We start from the raw sequence: 23,088 nt of genomic DNA, 5'->3' as shown, positions 1-23,088 counted from the left end.
TCTGTTTATTACAATATACAGTACACTACTGTATAAACATTTAAAAATGTACTAAAAATATTATAAATGGTGCAAAGGTGACAATAAAAAATATCAAAGATGGCTGACACAAACCCACTACAATTATAGTATGCTCCTCACTTAGTGATGAATTTGTTTACCAATGTGGTCTTAGAAATGGAACACCATCGTTAAGTGAGGAGAGGCTGTATTTACAAGACGTAATAACATAATCTCATGAATAACCTCGTAATACTCTATGCAAGTCTGTGGCTCTGAAAGCCAAGCTCACACATGCCACAACACACCCAATGCAAGTCTGTGGCTCTGAGATCTAAGCTCATAGATGATATAATGCCTATGCACGTTGTAGATCATATTTAATTTTTAACGTATAAAGTTAATTGTTCTTGTTTCTTTAATTGCCAACTACTTTATGAGGACGGATTTTTGAGTAATGACATTAGGAATACGATTGCTGACACTTAACAGAAACTAAATTTACACAATTTCTGCAAAGGTCCTTTGCTGTTGCTGAAATTTACTGAAAGATCTGTTGAATGAACCATACTGTGCTCTTCAATGTCTGTATCACTCTAGCATGTAAATATCTTAAGAGTTATTAAGTCGTTTGATGCGTCTCCTACATTCGACACCCACAGTAGCACTTGCCCTACTAACTGATATACATTCAACACCCAAAGTAGCACTTTCCCTACTAGCCAATATACATTCAACACCCACAGTAACACTTGCCCTACTAGCTGATATACATTCAACACCCACAGCAGCACTTGCCCTACTAGCCAATATACATTTGACACCCACAGCAGCGCTTGCCCTACTAGCCAATATACATTCGACATCCACAGCAGCACTTGCCCTATTAGCCGATACACATTCGACACCCACAGTAGCACTTGCCCTACTAGCTGATATACATTCGACACACAACAGAACTTACCCAACTAATTGATAGACCTTCAACATCTACAGTAGACTTGCCCTACTAGCCAATATATCCTCGTCAATTCTTCGTTTCATCAAGGGAAGTTTCCATAATACAGTACTCAAGGTAACAAGAGATCATAAAAGATACAGTATAAATCATTAGGATCTTTAACTCTTACATACTATGTAACTTACGTGGCACTTGCAATTATCACAGGCAGAAGCTGGACTTCTCTTGCAGTTCTCTCTGCTGAAGATTTCGCCAAAATAATTTAGAAGCTGTGTACGACGACAGTCCATTTTGTTCTCACAATATGCTACCATCCGCCACAAGTTATCATAGTGAGTCTTCCTGGCTTGCAAATTGTCTCTGTCCACTAAAAAATAGGAATTATATATTACAACTCATCATATGTAATAATATAAAATAAGGCTGGTAATGTGTAGTAACCAAAGAATATCATGCAAACACAATTGTTGCAGCACATTTCCTTAGACTCTTATAATTACTCATTTCAAATGTGTGCTTCCCTAACTTTGCCTTAGTGGCTAACATTCAAAATATTCTACATATACAGTATTCAACAGTATTAAATTTTTTTTAACACATTTGTCGCTTCCCACCGAGGCAGGGTGACCTGAAAAAGAAATACTTTCACCATCATTCACACTTGTCTTTCCAGAGGGACGCAGATACAACAGTTCAGATATCCCTCCAAACAGCAAATATCCCAACCCCCTCCTTTAGAATACAGGCACTGCATCTCCTACTTCCAGGACTCAAGTCTGGCTAACTGGTTTCCCTGACTCCCTCACAAAATGTTACCTTGCTCACACTCCAATAGAATTACATATAAAGATGTACTTGTAATTATTCACCCTGCCTTGGTGGGGGACGGCCGACTTGTTGAAAAAAAAAAATTATTCTCTCACCCTTTGTAAACTCAAATCCTGTAAATTATTCAAAAACTATAATGAAACTCACTGTCAATCATCTTCCTGATACGATGCATATCTTGGTAACTGTAGAAAAGAGTGCAATCAGCAATCTCACCATCCCTGCCAGCTCTCCCAGATTCCTGGTAATAACCTTCAATACTTTTGGGTAACGAGTAGTGCATGACGAAGCGTACATCTGGTTTATCAATGCCCATACCAAAGGCTATTGTTGCACACACAACCTGCAGAAACAAAATGCTAATTTCTAAGATTTCTCTTTTAGTTTTGCTTTTAACTTGATCAATTTGCTCCTAAATACACACTTAAACCACATTTGCTAAATTTAACTCCACTTAACCTCTACCTGCAGGATTGCCTGAAGGACTCAGTACACTATTGGCAACAAGCAACTAAACCATTGTTTTGCTATATAAAATGCAGATTTTATTTACAAATAAAATATTACAGCACAGGGATGGAACATACCTTCCATAAAGCTTATGTTTAAATTAACAATATTGTTCCATTTACTTCACTGTAAGGTGTTAAGATTGAAATACAGCTAATAGGAGAAAATAATCATCATAATCTCCCTTTAAATAACACATTATACATTCTTAAAATAATCAAAGATTGTATTTAATTATGTAATAAATACAGTAAAGTACTGTACATTACAGGTTTTGTCAAATGACTAAGTATGGTAGTTGAATATCAAAGGTTTACAATACTGACAATTTGAAGAGCAGTGGCTCACCTGACCCCACACTTATTTTCCAGTCACAAAAGAAAGCCACTAGCATGCAGTGCATTTAGGGGTAAACCATCAAGAAATGACAGTACTGCAAAGGGAAATAATAATGTACTGTATATTGAGTATTGTACACTGAAAACACTCATTTAAATATGATACACAGGATCCAATAAAGACTGTACAGCCCAGTGAATAAATTAACCTACAATAAGTAAAGACTCACCTTGAATTTGTCATTAATCCACTGTGACTGAACAGACACTCTATCCGGGTCTGTTAATCCAGCATGGTAGCTCACAGCCTACATAAGAAAATATATATATACTGAAAATATTTATTTGTATATTATATACTTATCACTAACTCATCTTGACAAACATATTTCTCACCATGAATTTTGTAAACAAAATTTAGGTACAACTAATCAGATATGAAATAAGGAAAAATACTCCACAAATACCTTGATGCCAGCTTTTGCAAGGTCACTAGCTGTTGTATCACACTCTTTTCGAGAGAGGCAATATACAATACCCGACTGGCTACTATATTTGGCCTTAATTAAAGCAACAATTTCATTAGTTATTTTTTTGCTCTTCTTTGGTAAAACTACATACTTCAGATTAGCTCTGTTGAAACTGCTGAGGAACCTGTGGATGAAAAATATGCTTTTATAGCTAAATTTGCATTCAATGAAATGATTTTGTCACTGAAGAAGCCAACTCATTCCCAGTATTTCTTAAACCTATATCATTATAAAACTGAGAATTCCCAATGCTGTAAATATTAAGAACATGGAAGAAATGAAATATAGGAGCCACACTTATTGAATGATGACAGCCCTATGCACAGACTACCAAGAGAACACAGATGCTGAAATGACCTCCAATGAAACGTGCAAACTCTTTTATTGGAGATCTTTTGAACTTCCATGGCCCTCTTCATACAGTGTGTGTGTCTGGCAATCACCAGTACAGAAGTTCAAGCCCCTACAATTCTACTTTAATATATTCTTATATCAAACATTCTAATCACTTAAGGAGCTGTATGACCCTTGTGGGTTTAGCAGTTTTGATTGTAATAATAATAATCTAATCACTTAATTTTCTGTGCCTCTCCTGTTTGTTTGTTTAATTCATGTTAAGTGCTAAACCCATTTGGGTCATTCAGCACAAGTCTCTTTCATAAGGGAAATCTCTGGGCAGAGTTTTTAGGTCAGTTCTTTGTAATATAGCTTAATATACTACAGACAATGATAACCCAAAATTTTGATCACAAATTACAGAAACATCTATACAAAAGAGACTAAATTAACAGCCAACAATTTTATAGTTACAAAACGAAACCTTATGTTGATATGTGACTGAACAGAATAAATCACCCAGTATCCAACCATTTTGGATCAGTGAGTCCAAGCTGGTGAAGAATATCCACTCTGACTCTGGGTGTTGCTGTTGCTGTTAGGGCAATGGTTGGTACTCCAGGGAAACGCTGACGAAGAACATTGAGCTTCTTATAATCAGGCCTGTGTGATAAAGTAACGGTATCTAAGATTAATATTCCAGGAGCAAGGAGCTAGCAACCCCTTCTCTATAAATTACTAAATGTAAAAAGAAGAAAATCTTTACAAGGTTTTCTTCTTTTTTGAGTTGCCCTGGCTTGGTGGGAGATGACCGGTATGTTATATTAGATGTTAAGTTACATCAGATGTATGTTATATTAAAATACAGGTTAAAAGCATGAGTTTTCAGAGCTGCTGTTCATCTTTAGCATTTTAAAACAGAGAAGGTTAGCAAAGAAATTTATCAAATGGTAACTGAACAAAAGTGTCATTACTCTCTCTCCTGTATTTGAAACCCATAAAAAATCAATTGAACTTCATATATTCTAATCACTTCCTTGTAAAATATCTAGATACATAATGATCATTAAACTTTTTTTTATCAATCTGATTTATAGCAGCATGGGAAACTATTTACCACACTGATTAATGATTCACTTTGAACAAGACATGATGTAATTTATATAGCAAACATTCTGACTCTTATACATGAAGTTTATATCCCATAAAAAAATGTAGTACTTATGCATTGTGCCTCACTAGGGAGATTCTCAATAACAAAGTGGGCATCACTGCCAAAGAATATTTAATAGGAAGAGGTCACTCACTGGTCTTATTGTATAATAGTTTTCTAGACACCTGATATTTGGCTCATAAGGCCAAAGAGGATGATGTGTAAAATTCTTACCATAGGTCAAAAGAGACTGAAAGAAAGTCAGAATGAGGAAAATATGAAAATAAACATGCAGAAAACATGTGTCATGTGAGAGTCTACTCTACTGCTTGAATGAATGGTGTTAATAGTAGGACAAAATGTCTACCTGAAGTCATGTCCCCATTGTGATACACAATGAGCTTCATCTATGACAAATCTTCCCAACTTCTGACGTTGATACAAACTTTCCAAAATACCAGAAAATCTTTGACTTGCACTAATCTTCTCAGGTGTAACATAAAGAAGCTTGATACCTGAAACATTAATATGTGATAATAATAAAAAATAAAGATTAAATAAAAAGTACAGTAGGGAATTATACTCTGTATCAAACTACAAAAAAAATATCTTAGACTACTTTTAGGTTTCCTTTTTCAATCATACCTGAATTATTTCTAATACACTGTAACTCAAGGCATGATATAGTGTAATTTTATGATTTTTATTTGGAAAGCTCTAAATCTGTAGGGTCATTCTGTGCAAGATGTTGTAGAGACTTGATCCTTTGTCTGCTGAGTGCAAGTCAGATGCATTTCCTCTTTGTACTCGCTTATATATGTATGATCTGGTGTGAAATTAAGAATTATCTGATTTACCAGAAGTGTTAACTTTATCATAAGTGTCAGAGAGGTGACTGCTTAACATTGGCTATTTCCCACCAAGGTAGAGAGATCAAAAGAAACACATCTGTATACTATACAAGTCTCCTTTGTATAAAGACCATCATATTATAAACTGCATTGATAGTGAAAGAGCAGATTGTAAGCTACATTAAAAAAAATGTTCACATGGTGCTTACTTATTTCACGTTTCATCAGCTCTGCACAAAGTTGGTTTTCATCGCGAATATTCACGTCTCCAGACATATGGCCGGCAGGAATCTGGAATTAAAGAATTGCAGTAATATTTAATATAATAACTAGTGTCAATATGTATACATCATTCTCATGATACATGTTGGATAACTGATGCCTCTCTCCCAATCCCTCCTATTTCTTTTCTTTCGAGTCTCATTTATTAATTGAATAATAATAAACTTATTCATTTCAACTAGGTATTCAAACAGCTCAGAGTGAGTGAAAGCAAGTGGCTTTGAGAATTTGAAGCGTTGGAGTGTGGGCAAAGTAACATTTATTAAAGGATTCAGAGGAAACTGGATAGCTGAAATGGAATTCTGGAGGTGGGAGGTACAATACTTACACTTCAATGAAGGCTGGATGGTGATGTTATGGTTGATCAATTGAATTGTGATATTTGTGCATGTCTGAAAAAACAGCTAAAGAACAACTGATACCAAATGTGTTTTTCATTTTTTAGTCACCTTGTTTTGCTGGGAAATAGCCAATGCATTAAAATAAAAAATATACAGAAATCATAAATTATTTGAAAAATGAATATTAGTTTAAAAGACAAATCCAAGAATATACATCCCTCACTCAACTACATGAAAAATCAAAATACAGTGGACCCCTGACTAACGATCAGCTCCCAACCTGACCAATTATGTAAGTGTATTTTTGTAAGTGCTTTTGTAGGTGTATTTTTGGGGGTCTGAAACGGACTAATCTAATTCACAATATTCCTTATGGGAACAAATTCGGTCTATAACGGCACCCGATCAGACTTCTGGATTGAAATAATATCGTTAGTCGGGGGTCCACTGTACATGCTTTTTTTTTTTTTTAACACACTAGCCATCTCCCACTGAGATAGGGTGACCAGAAAAAGAAGAAACACTCACCATCATTTACTTTTTCACTGTCATGCTGATACTACAGTTCAGATGCCCCTCCAAACTGCTAATATCCCCACCCCACCTTTGGAGTGCAGGCACTGTACTTCGCATCTCCAGGACTCAAGTCCAGTTAACCAGGTTCCTTGATTCCCTTCACAAATAATGAAAATACTCACATCAAGAGAAGCTAATTTTTGTACTTGGTCCTGTATAAGAGACTTGAGAGGTGAAACAACGATGGTCACACCATCTGCCACACATGCTGGCAGCTGCAACAATGAGTAAATATTTAAGCACACATAAAATAAATATTTTCTGAGCTGAATAATAACCCACATGGAAACAAACTCAGGAAATGTCTATTATGGCTGGTAGAAAGATGTATCAGAGTTGGGAATTATTGTGTTTTAGGGAACATTTGGAAAAGAACAACATAGAGGACTATGGACTATGTTTTAACTTCTTTACTAGTTACTGGGAGTGGAGAGGGTCATAGGATAAGGGAACAAAAATTTATAACCAATGCAAAACATTGCAAAATTGTTTTATACGTTGTACGAGAAATGCTAAGGTTAAAACATATAACTCATTAATCTGGTTACTGCAACAGGTCTATTGAATACTATATTAAATATACCAGTTTGGGTGTCTATATACGTAGCTAGTAAACCAAAATGAATATGCTCCTCATTTATAAATACTTAAACACAGAAAACAACATATAATTTAGTGTACCTGATAGCACAAACTTTTGCCTCCTCCTGTTGGCATGAGAACAAAACAGTCCTTCCCTAGCAGTGCTGCATTAATCACTTCTTTTTGATTTTCCCGAAATCTTCGCAAACCAAAACGCTGGTGGAATATCTGGGGAATAGAAATGTATTCATGACACATCTTTCAGGAAATCAAACAACACTAAGCTTACACATTTAGCTACAAAATGTAATTCATAATAATATTAATTTTCCTTTAAAATGTGACACACAGGAAGCAGCATCTTCAAGCTTATAAAGTCACTATACAGAAGACAAGAAATTTTTCCCCCTAGAGAAAAATAAACATAAGAAGCATACAACTTCCTCAGGCTAGTAAAACAGTACAGTAAATCCTTGATTTAACATACTTCAAAAATATGGAACAAAATCTGCTGGGTCAACTGATTTGGAAACAATGAACAAAATCTGTTCATTACAGAAGTTTCAATTATTAATACAATCACAACTAAAACAATCTCAGCTTTATCCAACATGATACCCATTACCAGCCACCTGCTTTCCCCTATTAGTCCATTAAATCAGGCATTTAGATATCAAAATACACAGAGAAAAAATCATCAGACAAAATGGGAAGATCCTTCATGAACGCTGTACATGAAGTAGTCACTAAGGGGCTGCAGATACCATGTAAATACTGTAAAGGCAACCTTACAAAGTACACGTACATTTATCCTCTATTCTCATTAAAATATCTTTATAGTTATTTAATAATACAATACAATGTATATTTTTAAAGAAGATACATCTGTCATAAAGACAGGTTTACAGTGTTTATTGTATACATGGTTTTAGAGCATACTTTAGCAAGGACTAATACTAACAACAGAGAATGAAAATAACATACAGAATATTTAACATGATTATATACATATACTGCACGCACACATGCACATGCACATGCACACGCACATGCACACGCACATGCACACGCACATGCACACACACGCGCACACACACACACACTGGAGGACAGGAGGGTTAGGGGAGACATGATAATGACATACAAAATACTGCGTGGAATAGATAAGGTGGACAGAGACAGGACGTTCTGGTGAGTGGACACTGAAACAAGGGGTCACAATTGGAAGTTGAAGACTCAGATGAGTCAAGGGGATGTTAGGAAGTATTTCTTCAGTCAGAGAATTGTCAGGAAGTGGAATAATCTAGCAAGTGATGTAGTGGAGGCAGGAACAATACATAGCTTTAAGACGAGGTATGATAAAGCTCATGGAGCAGGGAGAGAAGGGACCTAGGAGCGATCAGTGATGAGGCAGGTCAGGAGCTGAATCTTGACCCCTGCAACCACAATTAGGTGAGTGTACATACATACACACACACACACACACACACACACGACATACAAAATACTGAGAGGAATTGACAAGATGAACAAAGACAGGATGTTCCAGAGATGGGACACAGCAACAAGGGGACACAGTTGGAAGTTGAAGACACAGATGAATCACAGGGATGTTAGGAAGTATTTCTTCAGCCACAGAGTAGTCAGGAAGTGGAACAGTTTGGGAAGCGATGTAGTGGAGGCAGGACCCATACATAGCTTTAAGCAGAGGTATGATAAACCTCACGGTTCAGGGAGAGTGACCTAGTAGTGACCAGTGAAGAGGCAGGGCCAGGAGCTTGGACTCGACCCCTGCAACCTCAACTAGGTGAGTACAACTAGGTGAGTGTGTACACACACACACACACACACACACACACACACACACACACACGTGTGTTCATGCACGCACGCATATACAACAGGCCTAGTGTCTAATTGACATGTGTCTAGGACAGAATGGTAACTAACTAACTCATGTACATGCATGCACACACATGCACACACACATGAACACTCACATGTACACCTGCAGGCACACATGCATGCACACACACCCACACACTAACAAACATACATGAAAAGAAGAAGAAAAATTAAAAGTGAGCACAAAAACAAACAAGGTGATGAAAGTAACCAAATGTTTAAGAAATGATTGGTAGGAGGGAGTAGATTATTATAATAAAAAAGAAGCGCTAAGCCACAAGGACTATACAGCAGGAGGAGGGAGTAGAAAGGACATGAATGTACACATTTTGATATCTGAAGTGAATGTCTTGACAGATAGGTCTATGAAAGATGATATGAAACAGAGAATAGACAAAGGAATAAAAGGTAGGAGTGTTAGGCATCTGTGGAAAGAAACTTATCCATGAAGGCAAAATAGGGAATATACAAGAGTATAATGATACCAGTGCCTTTTTATGGGTGTGAAGCATGGGTGGGCCTTCAATGTTGCAGTGAGGAGGAGGCTAGAGGAAGTGGAAATGTAATATTTGAGAGCAACGTGTGCTGTGAATATTATGCAAATAATTCATAGTGCAGAGATCAGAAAATGATGTGAGGTTACCAAAAAAGTATACTTCAGGGGGCAGAGGAGGGATTGGCAAGGTGGTCTGAACATTTAGACAGGGTGCAACAAAATAACCAAGAGAATGTATAAATCTGGACTGGGGGGAAAAAGTGGTTGGGATTGTCCAAGAAAGGGTTGGAGGGAGGGTGTTAAAGAGTTTTCATGTGGTAGGAGCTTGAGCATCTAGCAGTCATGTATAAGCATGTTAGTGTGAAGAAAGTGGAGAAAAAGTGGTTTTGGCTTTCACATGCTGTTGGGGTGTTAGCCAGGTAACATTTATGAAGGGATTCAGCAAAACCAGTAAGTTGCAATAGAATTCTAATGATGGAAAATATAGTATCTGTTCTCTGAAGGATGGGTGAGGATGTTGCAGTTCAGAGGGACAAATGAATTGTGATGTTTGCACACTTTTGGCAAGATAGCTACTGAGTGAATGATGGTGAATGTGTCTTTACTTGTGGGGAAGTCAACCTACTGTGGTGAGGGATAATTGGTGTGGTAAATGATATATACATATATTGTACAGTATGTATATACATAATGCATACTAAAAATGTAAATATAAATAACAAGGTAATGCAAATTTTTGTGAAAATTAAGTACTGTATTTGGCAAAAGACAATGCAAGCTCAGGTCAAAAGGATTATTGCTGCACTCTGTTGCAGTTTTCCAGGAAATATCTTAGGTCAGCATCAACATGACAGTCAAGAAGAAATCCTGAGACAACTGTCTCATAAACAGGCTAGATTAAAAACTTCTGCTTATCAGATGTTACAGTACCTTTAACATTTCCCTGGTGTGTGGATAATTCATGCCACTGAACTCTCCAGTAGCTCCATCATTTTGCACATTACCATGAAAACGAGCCTTGGTGTCAACTGCTTTGGAAGGAGTTGTGTTTTCCATAGATGCCATCTTGGAATTCACTTTCCGACTCAGGCTTTCCCTGGAGAACAAAAATCATGGACAAAAGTTATGCTAAAAAAGCATGCCAAGATATTTGTTGCATTAAAAACTGAGTCACTAACAGGAATATAAAAAGGAATTTTTTAGCATTCAAAGTAGCATGCACAAAAAAATATTAACGAAGGAATTTAATGTACTTTAAACCATAAGTTTTACAAACAAAATTTAATCCTACATTAAAATTGTTTCCTTAGCAACGATATCTTTTACCATTTTTTTTTTTTCAACAAGTCGGCCGTCTCCCACCAAGGCAGGGTGACCCAAAAAAGAAAGAAAATCCCCAAAAAGAAAATACTTTCATCATTCAACACTTTCACCACACTCACACATTATCACTGTTTTTGCAGAGGTGATCAGAATACAACAGTTTAGAAGCATATACATATAAAGATACACAACATATCCCTCCAAACTGCCAATATCCCAAACCCCTCAAATCAAAATACCTCTCAAAACCATAACTGAAACTTTCTTACAAGTAACATGACTCAAGAAAAACAAATGATTTTTTTTTTTTTGTCTATATGTTCTTACTTGTTTTGCCTCTCAAATATGAAAAGCCTTATGTATCTTCACATGACAAAAAAAAAAGTCACAGTAGCAAAGCTAGAACAATTCAGAAAAACCTGCACTTAGAAGAGGAAACTTATGTTGATGTTTTGGTCCATTCTGGACTATTTTTAAGGCACAACTGGGAGTTACTTTAACTTGACTGGTTGTGAATTGACAATGCGATTCTTTTGTGAATTCACATGAAATGCTGATGTAATATTTAAGAAAGAGCAATCTAAGTATAGCAAGCATCTAAATAAAATCAAGTGAAAAGGAATCCCTCTCATCAATGATACATCTATCTCTTCTTGTTTCATAACCTTCATGTCCATTATTTATTATCTTCCACTTCATTACTCTTCTGACATATTAATAGTTAATGTTGTAAATAAATTAAAATTACCCACACCACTGTTTCATCCTCAGTATTATGGTTATCACTCTAGGACTGTCTAATAACTTTGACTGTAAAATGAGGCAAAGGAATTATCCTAATAGCTGACCTATCTTCTTCTAAGCCACTGGGTGTTGCTACTTTCTACACACTATCTTTGTCACTTGGTACTGCTTCTTTCGAAGTAAAAAACTAGTCTATGCACTTTCTTCTTTTAACACATTGGCCATCTCCCACCAAGGCAGGGTGACCCAAAAAAGAAACACTTTCACCATCAGTTACACTATCATTGGCTTGCCAGAGGCTTGCTTATTACATCCAAAAGAAAATTTCTAAACAGGATTCATGAGGCAAATTATTTTTCAACACACCAGCTGCATCCTACCAAGGCAGTGTGGCCTAAAAAGAAAGACTTAAGTTTTTTCTTTTAAATTTAGAAATTTATACAGGAGAAGGGGTTATTAGCCCCTTGCTCCTGGCATTTCAGTCGCCTCTTACGACACACATGGCTTATGGAGGAAGAATTCTTTTCCACTTCCCCATAAGAGGAAATAAAGAACAAGAACTATTAAGAAAATAGAAGAAAACCCAGATGGGTATGTACATATTTGTCTACATGCATGTGTATTGCAACCTAAGTGTAAGCAGAAGTAGCAAAATATATCTATTATCCTGCATGTTTTTTTTTTATATTATTTTTTTTTATTATCACACTGGCCGATTCCCACCAAGGCAGGGTGGCCCGAAAAAGAAAAACTTTCACCATCATTCACTCCATCACTGTCTTGCCAGAAGGGTGCTTTACACTACAGTTTTTAAACTGCAACATTAACACCCCTCCTTCAGAGTGCAGGCACTGTACTTCCCATCTCCAGGACTCAAGTCCGGCCTGCCGGTTTCCCTGAACCCCTTCATAAATGTTACTTTGCTCACACTCCAACAGCACGTCAAGTATTAAAAACCATTTGTCTCCATTCACTCCTATCAAACACGCTCACGCATGCCAGCTGGAAGTCCAAGCCCCTCGCACACAAAACCTCCTTTACCCCCTCCCTCCAACCTTTCCTAGGCCGACCCCTACCCCGCCTTCCTTCCACTACAGACTGATACACTCTTGAAGTCATTCTGTCTCGCTCCATTCTCTCTACATGTCCGAACCACCTCAACAACCCTTCCTCAGCCCTCTGGACAACAGTTTTGGTAATCACGCATCTCCTCCTAACTTCCAAACTACAAATTCTCTGCATTATATTCACACCACACATTGCCCTCAGACATGACATCTCCACTGCCTCCAGCCTTCTCCTCGCTGCAACATTCATCACCCATGCTTCACACCCATATAAGAGCGTTGGTAAAACTATACTCTCATACATTCCCTTCTTTGCCTCCAAGGACAAAGTTCTTTGTCTCCACAGACTCCTAAGTGCACCACTCACCCTTTTCCCCTCATCAATTCTATGATTCACCTCATCTTTCATAGACCCATCCGCTGACACGTCCACTCCCAAATATCTGAATACATTCACCTCCTCCATACTCTCTCCCTCCAATCTGATATCCAATCTTTCATCACCCAATCTTTTTGTCATCCTCATAACCTTACTCTTTCCTGTATTCACTTTTAATTTTCTTCTTTTGCATACCCTACAAAATTCATCCACCAATCTCTGCAACTTCTCTTCAGAATCTCCCAAGAGCACAGTGTCATCAGCAAAGAGCAACTGTGACAACTCCCACTTTATGTGTGATTCTTTATCTTTTAACTCCACGTCTCTTGCCAAGACCCTCGCATTTACTTCTCTTACAACCCCATCTATAAATATATTAAACAACCACGGTGACATCACACATCCTTGTCTGAGGCCTACTTTTACTGGGAAATAATTTCCCTCTTTCCTACATACTCTAACTTGAGCCTCACTATCCTCGTAAAAACTCTTCACTGCTTTCAGTAACCTACCTCCTACACCATACACCTGCTACATCTGTCACATTGCTCCCCTATCCACCCTGTCATATGCCTTTTCCTTTTCCTGCATGTTTATGAGATAGAAAAAAAAAAGACACCAACAATTCTACCATCATGTAAAACAATAGGCATATTATACAGTAGATAATTTTTTTCAATTTAACACTTTGCAAATTCACATTTTATTTTTTGTCACAAAATACTAATAAGTGCTTTACCTTGCCCTTGATGCCAATGGAACTGACTCATTAACATCCTCATTGTCATCACCTGCATCATGAATGTCATTGACAGTGTTGTTGGGCCTCAGAAGCAAGGCCTGATTAGCAATTTTTTTGTTATTCCTTCCAATTGTAATACCCTGTTTCTTTAGGAAAAATAAAATCAGTGTCAGTTTTAGATATTTTAAAAATTAACATGCATGAAACAAACAAAATTACATATACTGTTTTCAAAATAATGCAAGGCTGCTAAAATGCAAATACAAGAACTGCTCATTGCCTTCAATGTCCTTCAATTATTTTCTGTTTCAGATATACTATCACTTTAAATATTGTTCTAATCTGGTAAATATTGACAATCATAAGAAAATTCTAATGTGGTTAACATTGATATTCATAAGAGAGAATGCTCACGAGGAAGAGCCGAGAATGGGAAATCCAGTGAATACACATTCAATGACATCCCAAGTATGAATTTTTCAATTTAAAAGATTTCTTTTTTCCAACAAACCAGCTGTATCCCACCGAGGCAAAATATAATGACCATAAAAAAAAAAAATAACTTTTGAACTAGTTTGTACAAAAACCAAAAGACTGCAGAATAAACAAGAGGTGATTTTTAGTAGGAGTAAGTGTACATGTAAGGTGCCACAGTGAAGATAATGTAAAAAAAAAATTTAAAATGCCATGATGACTGTGGCATGCAAAGAGTACATAACCTTTATTCGGCGCATGTACACACCCTCATTTACAGGCTATCTCCCCCAACCAGCGAACCAGGTAACTAAGAGTTGACGATGGGGGCCCGTCGTTCAACTAGTGACCAGGTTCCAGCCAATAAAAAGATGTGCAAGAAAGGTACAAAATACCGACAATATGAAAGTTAAGACACATGTGTCTTAACTTTCAATAAAAAGATGGTTTTGGCAATCGCAGAGGTTATGTGGGTACCACTCTCCTGTCTGCCCTTGTCATTCCCATTCTAGAGCTGGTTGAAGCACGGTCTGCTCTCTTGTGGCTTCTATTCTGCCTTGCTTACCGTGGAATGCACTAATACCTATCACTGTACATAGTGTATATAGTGTACATGTTGCTGTTCTAAATTGGTGAAGGATAATATAAGTCAAAACTTTTCTGCTGTTTTTATTTTGCTCCCTTTACACCCAGGATAACAGGACATTTGGAATCCTGGGTTGTAATAATGACTAAAGGAGATCTATACATCATATAAGAGGTAAGTGACTGATAAATCCTTTCCCTCCAGAATAATATCTAACTGCTGCACAAATAGTTGCTCACTGAATGGTCTTAGCCAGAGTATTACATGTAAATTTTGGTTTACATGACTGGGTTATGAATTAATTATGAATCAATGTCTTGACAATAACATTTTAAAGATAATTTCTGTAAAGAGGATAATTTCTTAAGAAAAATTTTTGGGAATGATAAATTTTTCAAAGATGGCAAAATTCTGCAAAGATAATTCTGTAGAAGCTACTTTTAACTGAAGCACTAACCTTGTTACACTGAGTTGGTGAGCTGTCAGCAATTTCACAATCTTCATAAAAATCGGCAAAATCTGATGTATCATCCAAATTTTCAATAAATTGTGTTGGGGTAGGAACTCCTGGACAAAATAAACAAAACATAAGATATATTTTCTTTATTATATCCTTTCAACACTCATCAAACTGACATCAACAGTTCTCTAAATAACTTCAAGAAGTAATGGTGCCTGCTTGGAACTGTGAGATGCAAGCACTAACGAGTGGTCAGAGATGGGGTCATAAAGGAAAGTCAGGTTAGGTAAGATTTGTCAGGAAATAGGACAAGTATTTCCTGACATGAGTCTTAGTCATATGATGACTCACCACTGGAGCTTTTGTTCACCTGACCGAGGCCTTCTACTGGCTTAACAGTCTACCCCTATAAAAATTATGGATATAATTATGACTACAGCTTCTAACATAAAGGAAGTGGTAACACTGACATACTATCTGATTAAAAATACGTACAGCACATCCTGAGGACTTTTTCTTCATAGATTTTTCCTAAGAACTGATGTGAGAAATGAAAATTTATCAATTACATACCTTTATTGTGATGTTGCTGTGGCTGAGAGGGTCGAAAAACTGGAGATCTTCCAACTTCCAAATCATTCTTTTCTTCCACTTTCTTTACATGGGAACTATCTCTTCTTCTTCCAACAAAGGAGAATTTTGGAGTTGATTCTCCTTGTGGCACTGTCTTCTGTTTCTTGACTGACTTACTTAGGGTGATGGGTGAATCGAAGAAGCTGTCTCCACAGGGAGCACTACTCATGGTGGGTGTAGTGTCTCTAACATTTATAGACACATTCCCTTCGCTACTAACATTATTCTGATTAACTTTTTTGAATAATTTGTCAGACAATGTTCTAATTGGATGATTAAGGTATAACATGCTGTTTCCAATGTCTGTCACATCATTCTCACCAGAACAAGTCTTCATTGCATGGCCACTTTGCTGGTAATGTTTGTCATTAGGACTAAGACTTAAAGCATGAACTTTCAATTGATTCTCATTATATTTTTCTTCAGACTGATCATCCTTAATAGTTCTTAGTAATTTTAATTTGAATTCCTTTTCCTTTTCAGAAAGTTTTTTTATTTTAGTAAGGGCATTAACAATTTTCAAGTGTTGTATAACATCATAATTCGGAACTTGTCGAAGAACATCAGCAGGAATGTTCATAAACATCTCAGCCATCAAGTTGAACAATGAAGACTTTAAAGTACTTATGATAGCTAAGTCTTCCTCTTCTAGCTGAGAAATCTATAAGAAATTATAAATAATAAAATATATACATATTTTAGCAGCGTATAGATGTAAGAATGTATAGAAAGGTAAAAAAAACTCTTGAAGATAAAAATGACATTTAATAAAAATATTATTATTATATTTAAGAAGTGAGGAATAAGAGGTAATCAAGGCATCAAGGCACTGCCCTTCAAAAGGTAAAATAAAATAAACTTGAGACTAATGGAAAATGCTAAGGAAAACATGTGATAAATAAAATATTGGTGAAACATTATTCACCACTGTCAATGAATGAAGAAATGAGAAAAAGTAAACTAACTAGAATATAAAATCAGTATGTAGCAGAGGTGGTGAAATCTAATTACATGTATGTCTTTCATGGGAAGCAACAAGCTACATGACTACACAAGTGCCACTACACACTACAGTAAACCTTCTTATAACATGATTTCACAAAGCACAATTTTCTTGCAAAGCAATTGAAAATTTGCAACTATAAATATCAATAATATGCAAAATTCTTAATATAAGCACTGTAAACAAAAAAACAAGTAACAATGCAATAAGTTATACTCTAGTAATTTTTACCTAGTACAACTTCACTGGCAAATATGGAGGAATCTGGAATGTACCATAACTATTTTTCCTACATGTTCTTCACTTTGCACAATACTATTTTTCATAATGTGCCAATTTCCAGGAATTTAACACATGTTATGACAGGGGTTTACATAATAGCAATACACATGAACATTAACTCACCCTAAGAAGTGGATGCTTTAAAATCTGGTCAATAGAGAAACCATCTGAGGTAGAAGAGTAAAGGTCATGGGTTGTAGGAAGACAAAGTCGGCTTGTAACTGAAGGAGCAAAATGTTGATGTGCAGGTGGAGTGGCAGCTGCATCAGTCATTGATGTGGAAGGAGGTGCACTTGGTACTGCAGACACACATGGTCTTGCAACTTCCACAGTGGTAGATGATAGACATGTGTCTTGCAGTGTAGAGCTGGATTCAACTATATCTGATGACACATTAGCAGCTATGTGGGTGGCAACTTGTTTAGCTACCAAACAATGACTTGTTTTAACAGAGGATGCAGAATGATTTGCAATATCTTTATCTACAGGAGACTGCCATTCAGCTGCTGGATTTGCAGACTGATTTACAGTGAATAGTGCTGTTGGTAATTGATCTGCAATAACTGGATTTCCAAAAGGCTGCTTTGCAAACGTGGAGGTTGCAAGTAGATTTATATCAGCTATAACTGCTGAAGATTGGTTTGCAATGATTTGGGATGAAGACTGATTTTCAGTGACTAGAGGAGCAGATGAGCTTTCAGAGGGTACAGCTGCAATGACTGGGATTACGGGAGATTGATTTTCACTGACCGGGTTTACAAGAGACTGCTTAGGAGTAGCTGAGGTTACAATAGATTTATTTATAATTGCAGGTACTGTAGAACATTTTTTTGCAATGTCTAAGGATGCAGAGGGAGTTGCAGATGATACATCTGCAATGACTGGAATTGCTGTAGATTGCTTGAAGACTGTAGGTTTAGTAGAGAGTTTCATGTCATCTAGATGATTTCTGGATATCTCTTGCAACTTACTTTCATTTTTACTGTCTTCTATAAATGCAGAAAGTGTATATTGTACAACGATATCTATCTCATTCATTACCCTTATATATCATACTGAAATCTTCCAAAATTAAATAAATAAATTTTGAATTCAGAATTATGAACAAAACTTGGATTTTTTAATAGGATAAATTCTGAATTTTAATTTGAAAAAAAAAAAAATGCTGTCAATAAATTAAAATTCTAAATAGGAGAGAAAACTTTCAAAAAATTTTAAGAATATAAACTTTTGAATATTAATTAAGAAAATGTTTCTAATTTGGATTTTTTTTCTAAATATGTGGTGTTTTCATTAATTTATAATACAAATATATATACTGGTTTACAATAAAACATCATTAACACTTTTGCTGAAGTAAATGGAACAAAACTACATTAAAAAGATTACTCAACACTTTAAAGTGATGGTGACTCATTCAAGGAATGAACACTTTATGTCACAGAAACCAAGTTTAATTAACCTGTCATTAGAATATAAAAGTAGAAACATTCCTTACCAAAACTACGAGGGAAAGTTTCGTCCACAGCTGCTGGAGTAAAGATGTCATCCACTGCCTGAGTATTCAGACCCACAATTGGTGGGGAGAGCGGTGCACATTCTATGTAATCCACATCTGCCTGAAACACAAAATTATAATTTAATGAATTAACATGTGATGAAATTCAGAGAGTCATCTGAAGTGCAATGTTGGCACACCCTTAGCATGACGATAACTGAATGAATGATGGTGTGTGTGTTTCCTCTTTCTTTTGGGTTACCCTACCTCAGTGGGAGATGGCTGGTGTGTCATAAAATATCAATAGCATGTGTTTGTTTTTATCATAGTGGCCATTTTTCACCAAGGTAGGTTGATGCAAAGTAGAAAACACATTTACCATTGTTCACTCAGCAGCTGTCTTGACAGAACTAAGACATCAAAATACAAATAACCCACTGAACTGCACCATCCCCACCCATTATTCAAAGCACAGGCACTATACTTCATATATTCAGAACTTACTTTACACATATTTTCTATGAGTAAAATTACCATAATCCTACCTTTATAAACTAAATATGTCAGAAAAGGCAACTAAAATACCATGGGCCAAAAAGGTTACAGGAAAGAAATAAAATTACCAGTATATTTTTCTTTTACTTTGGGTTCTTCCACCTTGTTTGGAAGCAGCTGACAAGTTAAAGCAAATGTTCCATGTTAAAAATGCATGGATATAAAAATACTAACATACACATCACCACTTCTAGCATTAGCCTATAACAATCAGCTGCTGGATGAAAAACCCTCTCCCATGTGCTTCCACAAGCTTTTTTTTTTTTCTCAATGGCCATCTCCTGTCAAATCAGAGTGATTCAAAGAAGAAAACACATTCACCATCATTCACTTAACTGCTGTCTTGCCATAAGCGTACTATCACAATTCAGATTACCCTCTGGCTACAACATTCCCACACCTCCTTCAAGAGCATAGGCACTGCCCTTTTCACCTCCAGAACTCAAGTCTGCTTCTATTTTGTTAAAATGGGGTAACTTGGTGAGTCTAAATTAGAATGATTTGTCTTGCAAAGTAAGGAAGTGTCAAACACTTTAATAAGTAAAAATTGGAGTAGCATTTACAATGTACAGTGGACCCCCGCATACCGGAAGCATCGCATACCGTACAATCCGCATACCGGACGCTTTGATCGCAAAAATTTTGCCTCGCATACCGCCCAAAAACCCGCTCACCGCCCTTCGTTCGAGACGCGTCCAATGTGCGGCCTGAGCCACGCTCACATGTTCCGCCGGTGGCATTGTTTACCAGCCAGCCTCCGCGGTAACATCAAAGCATACAATCGAAATATTTCGTATTATTACAGTGTTTTTGGTGATTTTTTCTAGAAAATAAGTGACCATGGGCCCCAAGAAAGCTTCTAGTGCCAACCCTACAGCAATAAGGGTGAGAATTACTATGGAGATGAAGAAAAAGATCATTGATAAGTATAAAAGTGGAGTGCGTGTCTCCGAGCTGGCCAGGTTGTATAATAAACCCCAATCAACCATCGCTACTATTGGTGGTACAGCTGCTGCTGTACCACCGTCAGCTGCTGCTGCTGCTGCTGCAGTACCATCTGCTGCTGCTGTAGCATTGTCTGCTGCTGCTGTAGCATCGTCTGCTGCTGCTGTAGCATCGTCTGCTGCTGTAGCATCGTCTGCTGCTGCTGTAGCATCGTCTGTTGCTGCTGTAGCATCGTCTGTTGCTGCTGTAGCATCGTCTGTTGCTGCTGTAGCATCGTCTGTTGCTGCTGTACCACCGTCAGCTGCTGCTGCTGATGTAGCATCGTCTGCTGCTGCTGCTGCTGTAGCATCGTCTGCTGCTGCTGTAACATCGTCAGTTGCTGCTGTAGCATCGTCTGCTGCTGCTGTAACATCGTCAGTTGCTGCTGTAGCATCTGCTGCTGCTGTAGCATCGTCTGTTGCTGCTGTAGCATCGTCTGTTGCTGCTGTAGCATCGTCTGTTGCTGCTGTACCACCGTCAGCTGCTGCTGCTGCTGTACCACCGTTGTTGGTGTGGCTTATTGAGAATACCAAGAAACAATTAACCCCAGAGGATTTGCCACCCAGGATAACCCAAAAAAGTCAGTGTCATCGAAGACTGTCTAACTTATTTCCATTGGGGTCCTTAATCTTGTCTCCCAGGATGCAACCCACACCACACCAGTCGACTAACACCCAGGTGAACAGGGAAAATGCCTGGAACTAGTGCTCATATTGGTGAATTTAGAGCCAGCAAAGGTTGGTTTGAGAGATTTAAGAATCGTAGTGACATACACAGTGATAAGGCCTGTTCTGGAAGAAAATACCAAACAGGACCTACAGTACTCAGGAGGAAAAGGCACTCCCAGGACACAGTGTCTCATCAGTCATTGCTGCATCTTCAATAAAGGTAAGTGTCATTTATTCTTCATTTAGTAGAGTAGTACATGCACAATATATATTGTGCATGTACTACTCTACTATTGTGCATGTATCCTTCTCTTTGTGTGTAGGAAAATGTATATTTCATGTGGTAAAAATTTTTTTTTCATACTTTTGGGTGTCTTGCACGGATTAATTTGATTTCCATTATTTCTTATGGGGAAAATTCATTCGCATACCGAACATTTCGCATAACAACCAGCCCTCTTGCACGGATTAAGGTCGCTATGCGGGGGTCCACTGTATACATGCGGTATTTCATCTATGATACAGTACCAATTAAAATTAACCTAATCCTCTTAACCAGCCACAAACAACTTTAATATGTATATATTAAAGTTATTTATTCCAAACCCATCATAAATAAAAAATCACTAAAGCCCTTTTTTTAAGTAAAAAGTATATTCATGTCATCAGTAAATGTCAAAATTGCCCTGAATTCTTATATGCTCTTCAATGAACACCATTATTCTGTATTCTTTTATTTTGAATTGTTGTTTGTTTCAACACAAAACTTCCAATTTGTTCCAGATCATTTTGTTCAACTGTGGGGGAGATGCTCCAGCTTCATCTATAACACAAATGTGCTGCTTAGGTGAATTAGATCAAATTCCAAATAATTTAGGATTATATGTCTACTTTTCCTGTAAAGATTACTAAAAAGAATAAGAAGAAGAAAATCGTCAAAGTGGGAAGTCTGAATGTGCGTGGATGTTGTGCAAATGATAAGAAAGAGATGATTGTGGATGTTATAAATGAGAAGAAACTGGATGTCCTGGCTTTAAGTGAAACAAAGCTGAAGGGGGTGGGAGAGTTTCAATGGAGAGGAATAAATGGGATTAGGTCAGGGGTTTCAAATAGAGTTAGAGCTAAAGAAGGAGTAGCAATAATGTTGAAGGATAAGCTATGGCAGGAAAAGAGGGACTACAAATGTATAAATTCAAGGATTATGAGGAGTAAAATAAAGATTGGATGTGAAAAGTGGGTTATAGTAAGCGTGTATGCACCTGGAGAAGAGAGAAGTGTAGAGGAGAGAGAGAGATTCTGGGAAATGTTGAGTGAATGCGTGGGGAGTTTTGAATCAAGTGTGAGAGTAATGGTGGTTGGGGATTTCAATGCTAAAGTGGGTAAAAATGTTATGGAGGGAGTAGTAGGTAAATTTGGGGTGCCAGGAGTAAATGTAAATGGGGAGCCTTTAATTGAGCTATGTGTAGAAAGAAATTTGGTAATAAGTAATACATATTTTATGAAAAAGAGGATAAATAAATATACAAGGTATGATGTAGCATGTAATGAAAGTAGTTTGTTAGATTATGTATTGGTGGATAAAAGGTTGATGGGTAGGCTCCAGGATGTACACGTTTATAGAGGGGCAACTGATATATCGGATCATCATTTAGTTGTAGCTACAGTTAGAGTAAGAGGTAGATGGGAAAAGAGGAAGGTGGCAACAACAAGTAAGAGGGAGGTGAAAGTGTATAAACTAAGGGAGGAGGAAGTTCGGGTGAGACATAAGCGACTATTGGCAGAAAGGTGGGCTAGTGCAAAGATGAGTAGTGGGGGGGTTGAAGAGGTTTGGAATAGTTTTAAAAATGCAGTATTAGAATGTGGGGCAGAAGTTTGTGGTTATAGGAGGGTGGGGGCAGGAGGAAAGAGGAGTGACTGGTGGAATGATGAAGTAAAGGGTGTGATAAATAAGAAAAAGGTAGCTTATGAGAGGTTTTTACAAAGCAGAAGTGTTATAAGAAG

General features: G+C 37.1%; 1 protein-coding gene across 4 annotated transcripts in view; it reads right to left on the bottom strand.

The window, feature by feature from the left end:
- LOC128701556 (recQ-like DNA helicase BLM) overlaps positions 1-23,088 on the bottom strand; it is a 58,831-nt gene that overhangs the window by 20,981 nt on the left and 14,762 nt on the right. For all 4 annotated transcript variants that reach the window (XM_053795305.2, XM_053795307.2, XM_070101568.1 and 1 more), the window contains 15 exons: positions 18,881-19,001; positions 17,506-18,371; positions 16,038-16,758; positions 15,462-15,571; positions 13,942-14,090; positions 10,620-10,785; positions 7,388-7,516; positions 6,829-6,921; positions 5,717-5,798; positions 5,024-5,171; positions 4,035-4,166; positions 3,105-3,291; positions 2,868-2,945; positions 1,937-2,132; positions 1,147-1,328 (listed from right to left, as the gene is read on the bottom strand). In XM_053795305.2, coding sequence (XP_053651280.2) covers positions 1,147-1,328; positions 1,937-2,132; positions 2,868-2,945; positions 3,105-3,291; positions 4,035-4,166; positions 5,024-5,171; positions 5,717-5,798; positions 6,829-6,921; positions 7,388-7,516; positions 10,620-10,785; positions 13,942-14,090; positions 15,462-15,571; positions 16,038-16,758; positions 17,506-18,371; positions 18,881-19,001 — 3,360 coding nt within the window. The remainder of the gene's footprint in view (positions 1-1,146; positions 1,329-1,936; positions 2,133-2,867; positions 2,946-3,104; positions 3,292-4,034; positions 4,167-5,023; positions 5,172-5,716; positions 5,799-6,828; positions 6,922-7,387; positions 7,517-10,619; positions 10,786-13,941; positions 14,091-15,461; positions 15,572-16,037; positions 16,759-17,505; positions 18,372-18,880; positions 19,002-23,088) is intronic.

Source organism: Cherax quadricarinatus, chromosome 78, assembly GCF_038502225.1.
Source record: "Cherax quadricarinatus isolate ZL_2023a chromosome 78, ASM3850222v1, whole genome shotgun sequence".
In the NCBI taxonomy this organism is placed as follows: domain Eukaryota; kingdom Metazoa; phylum Arthropoda; class Malacostraca; order Decapoda; family Parastacidae; genus Cherax; species Cherax quadricarinatus.
Note: the sequence above shows the minus strand (reverse complement) of the source record. Positions and strands in the feature narration are given on the sequence as shown.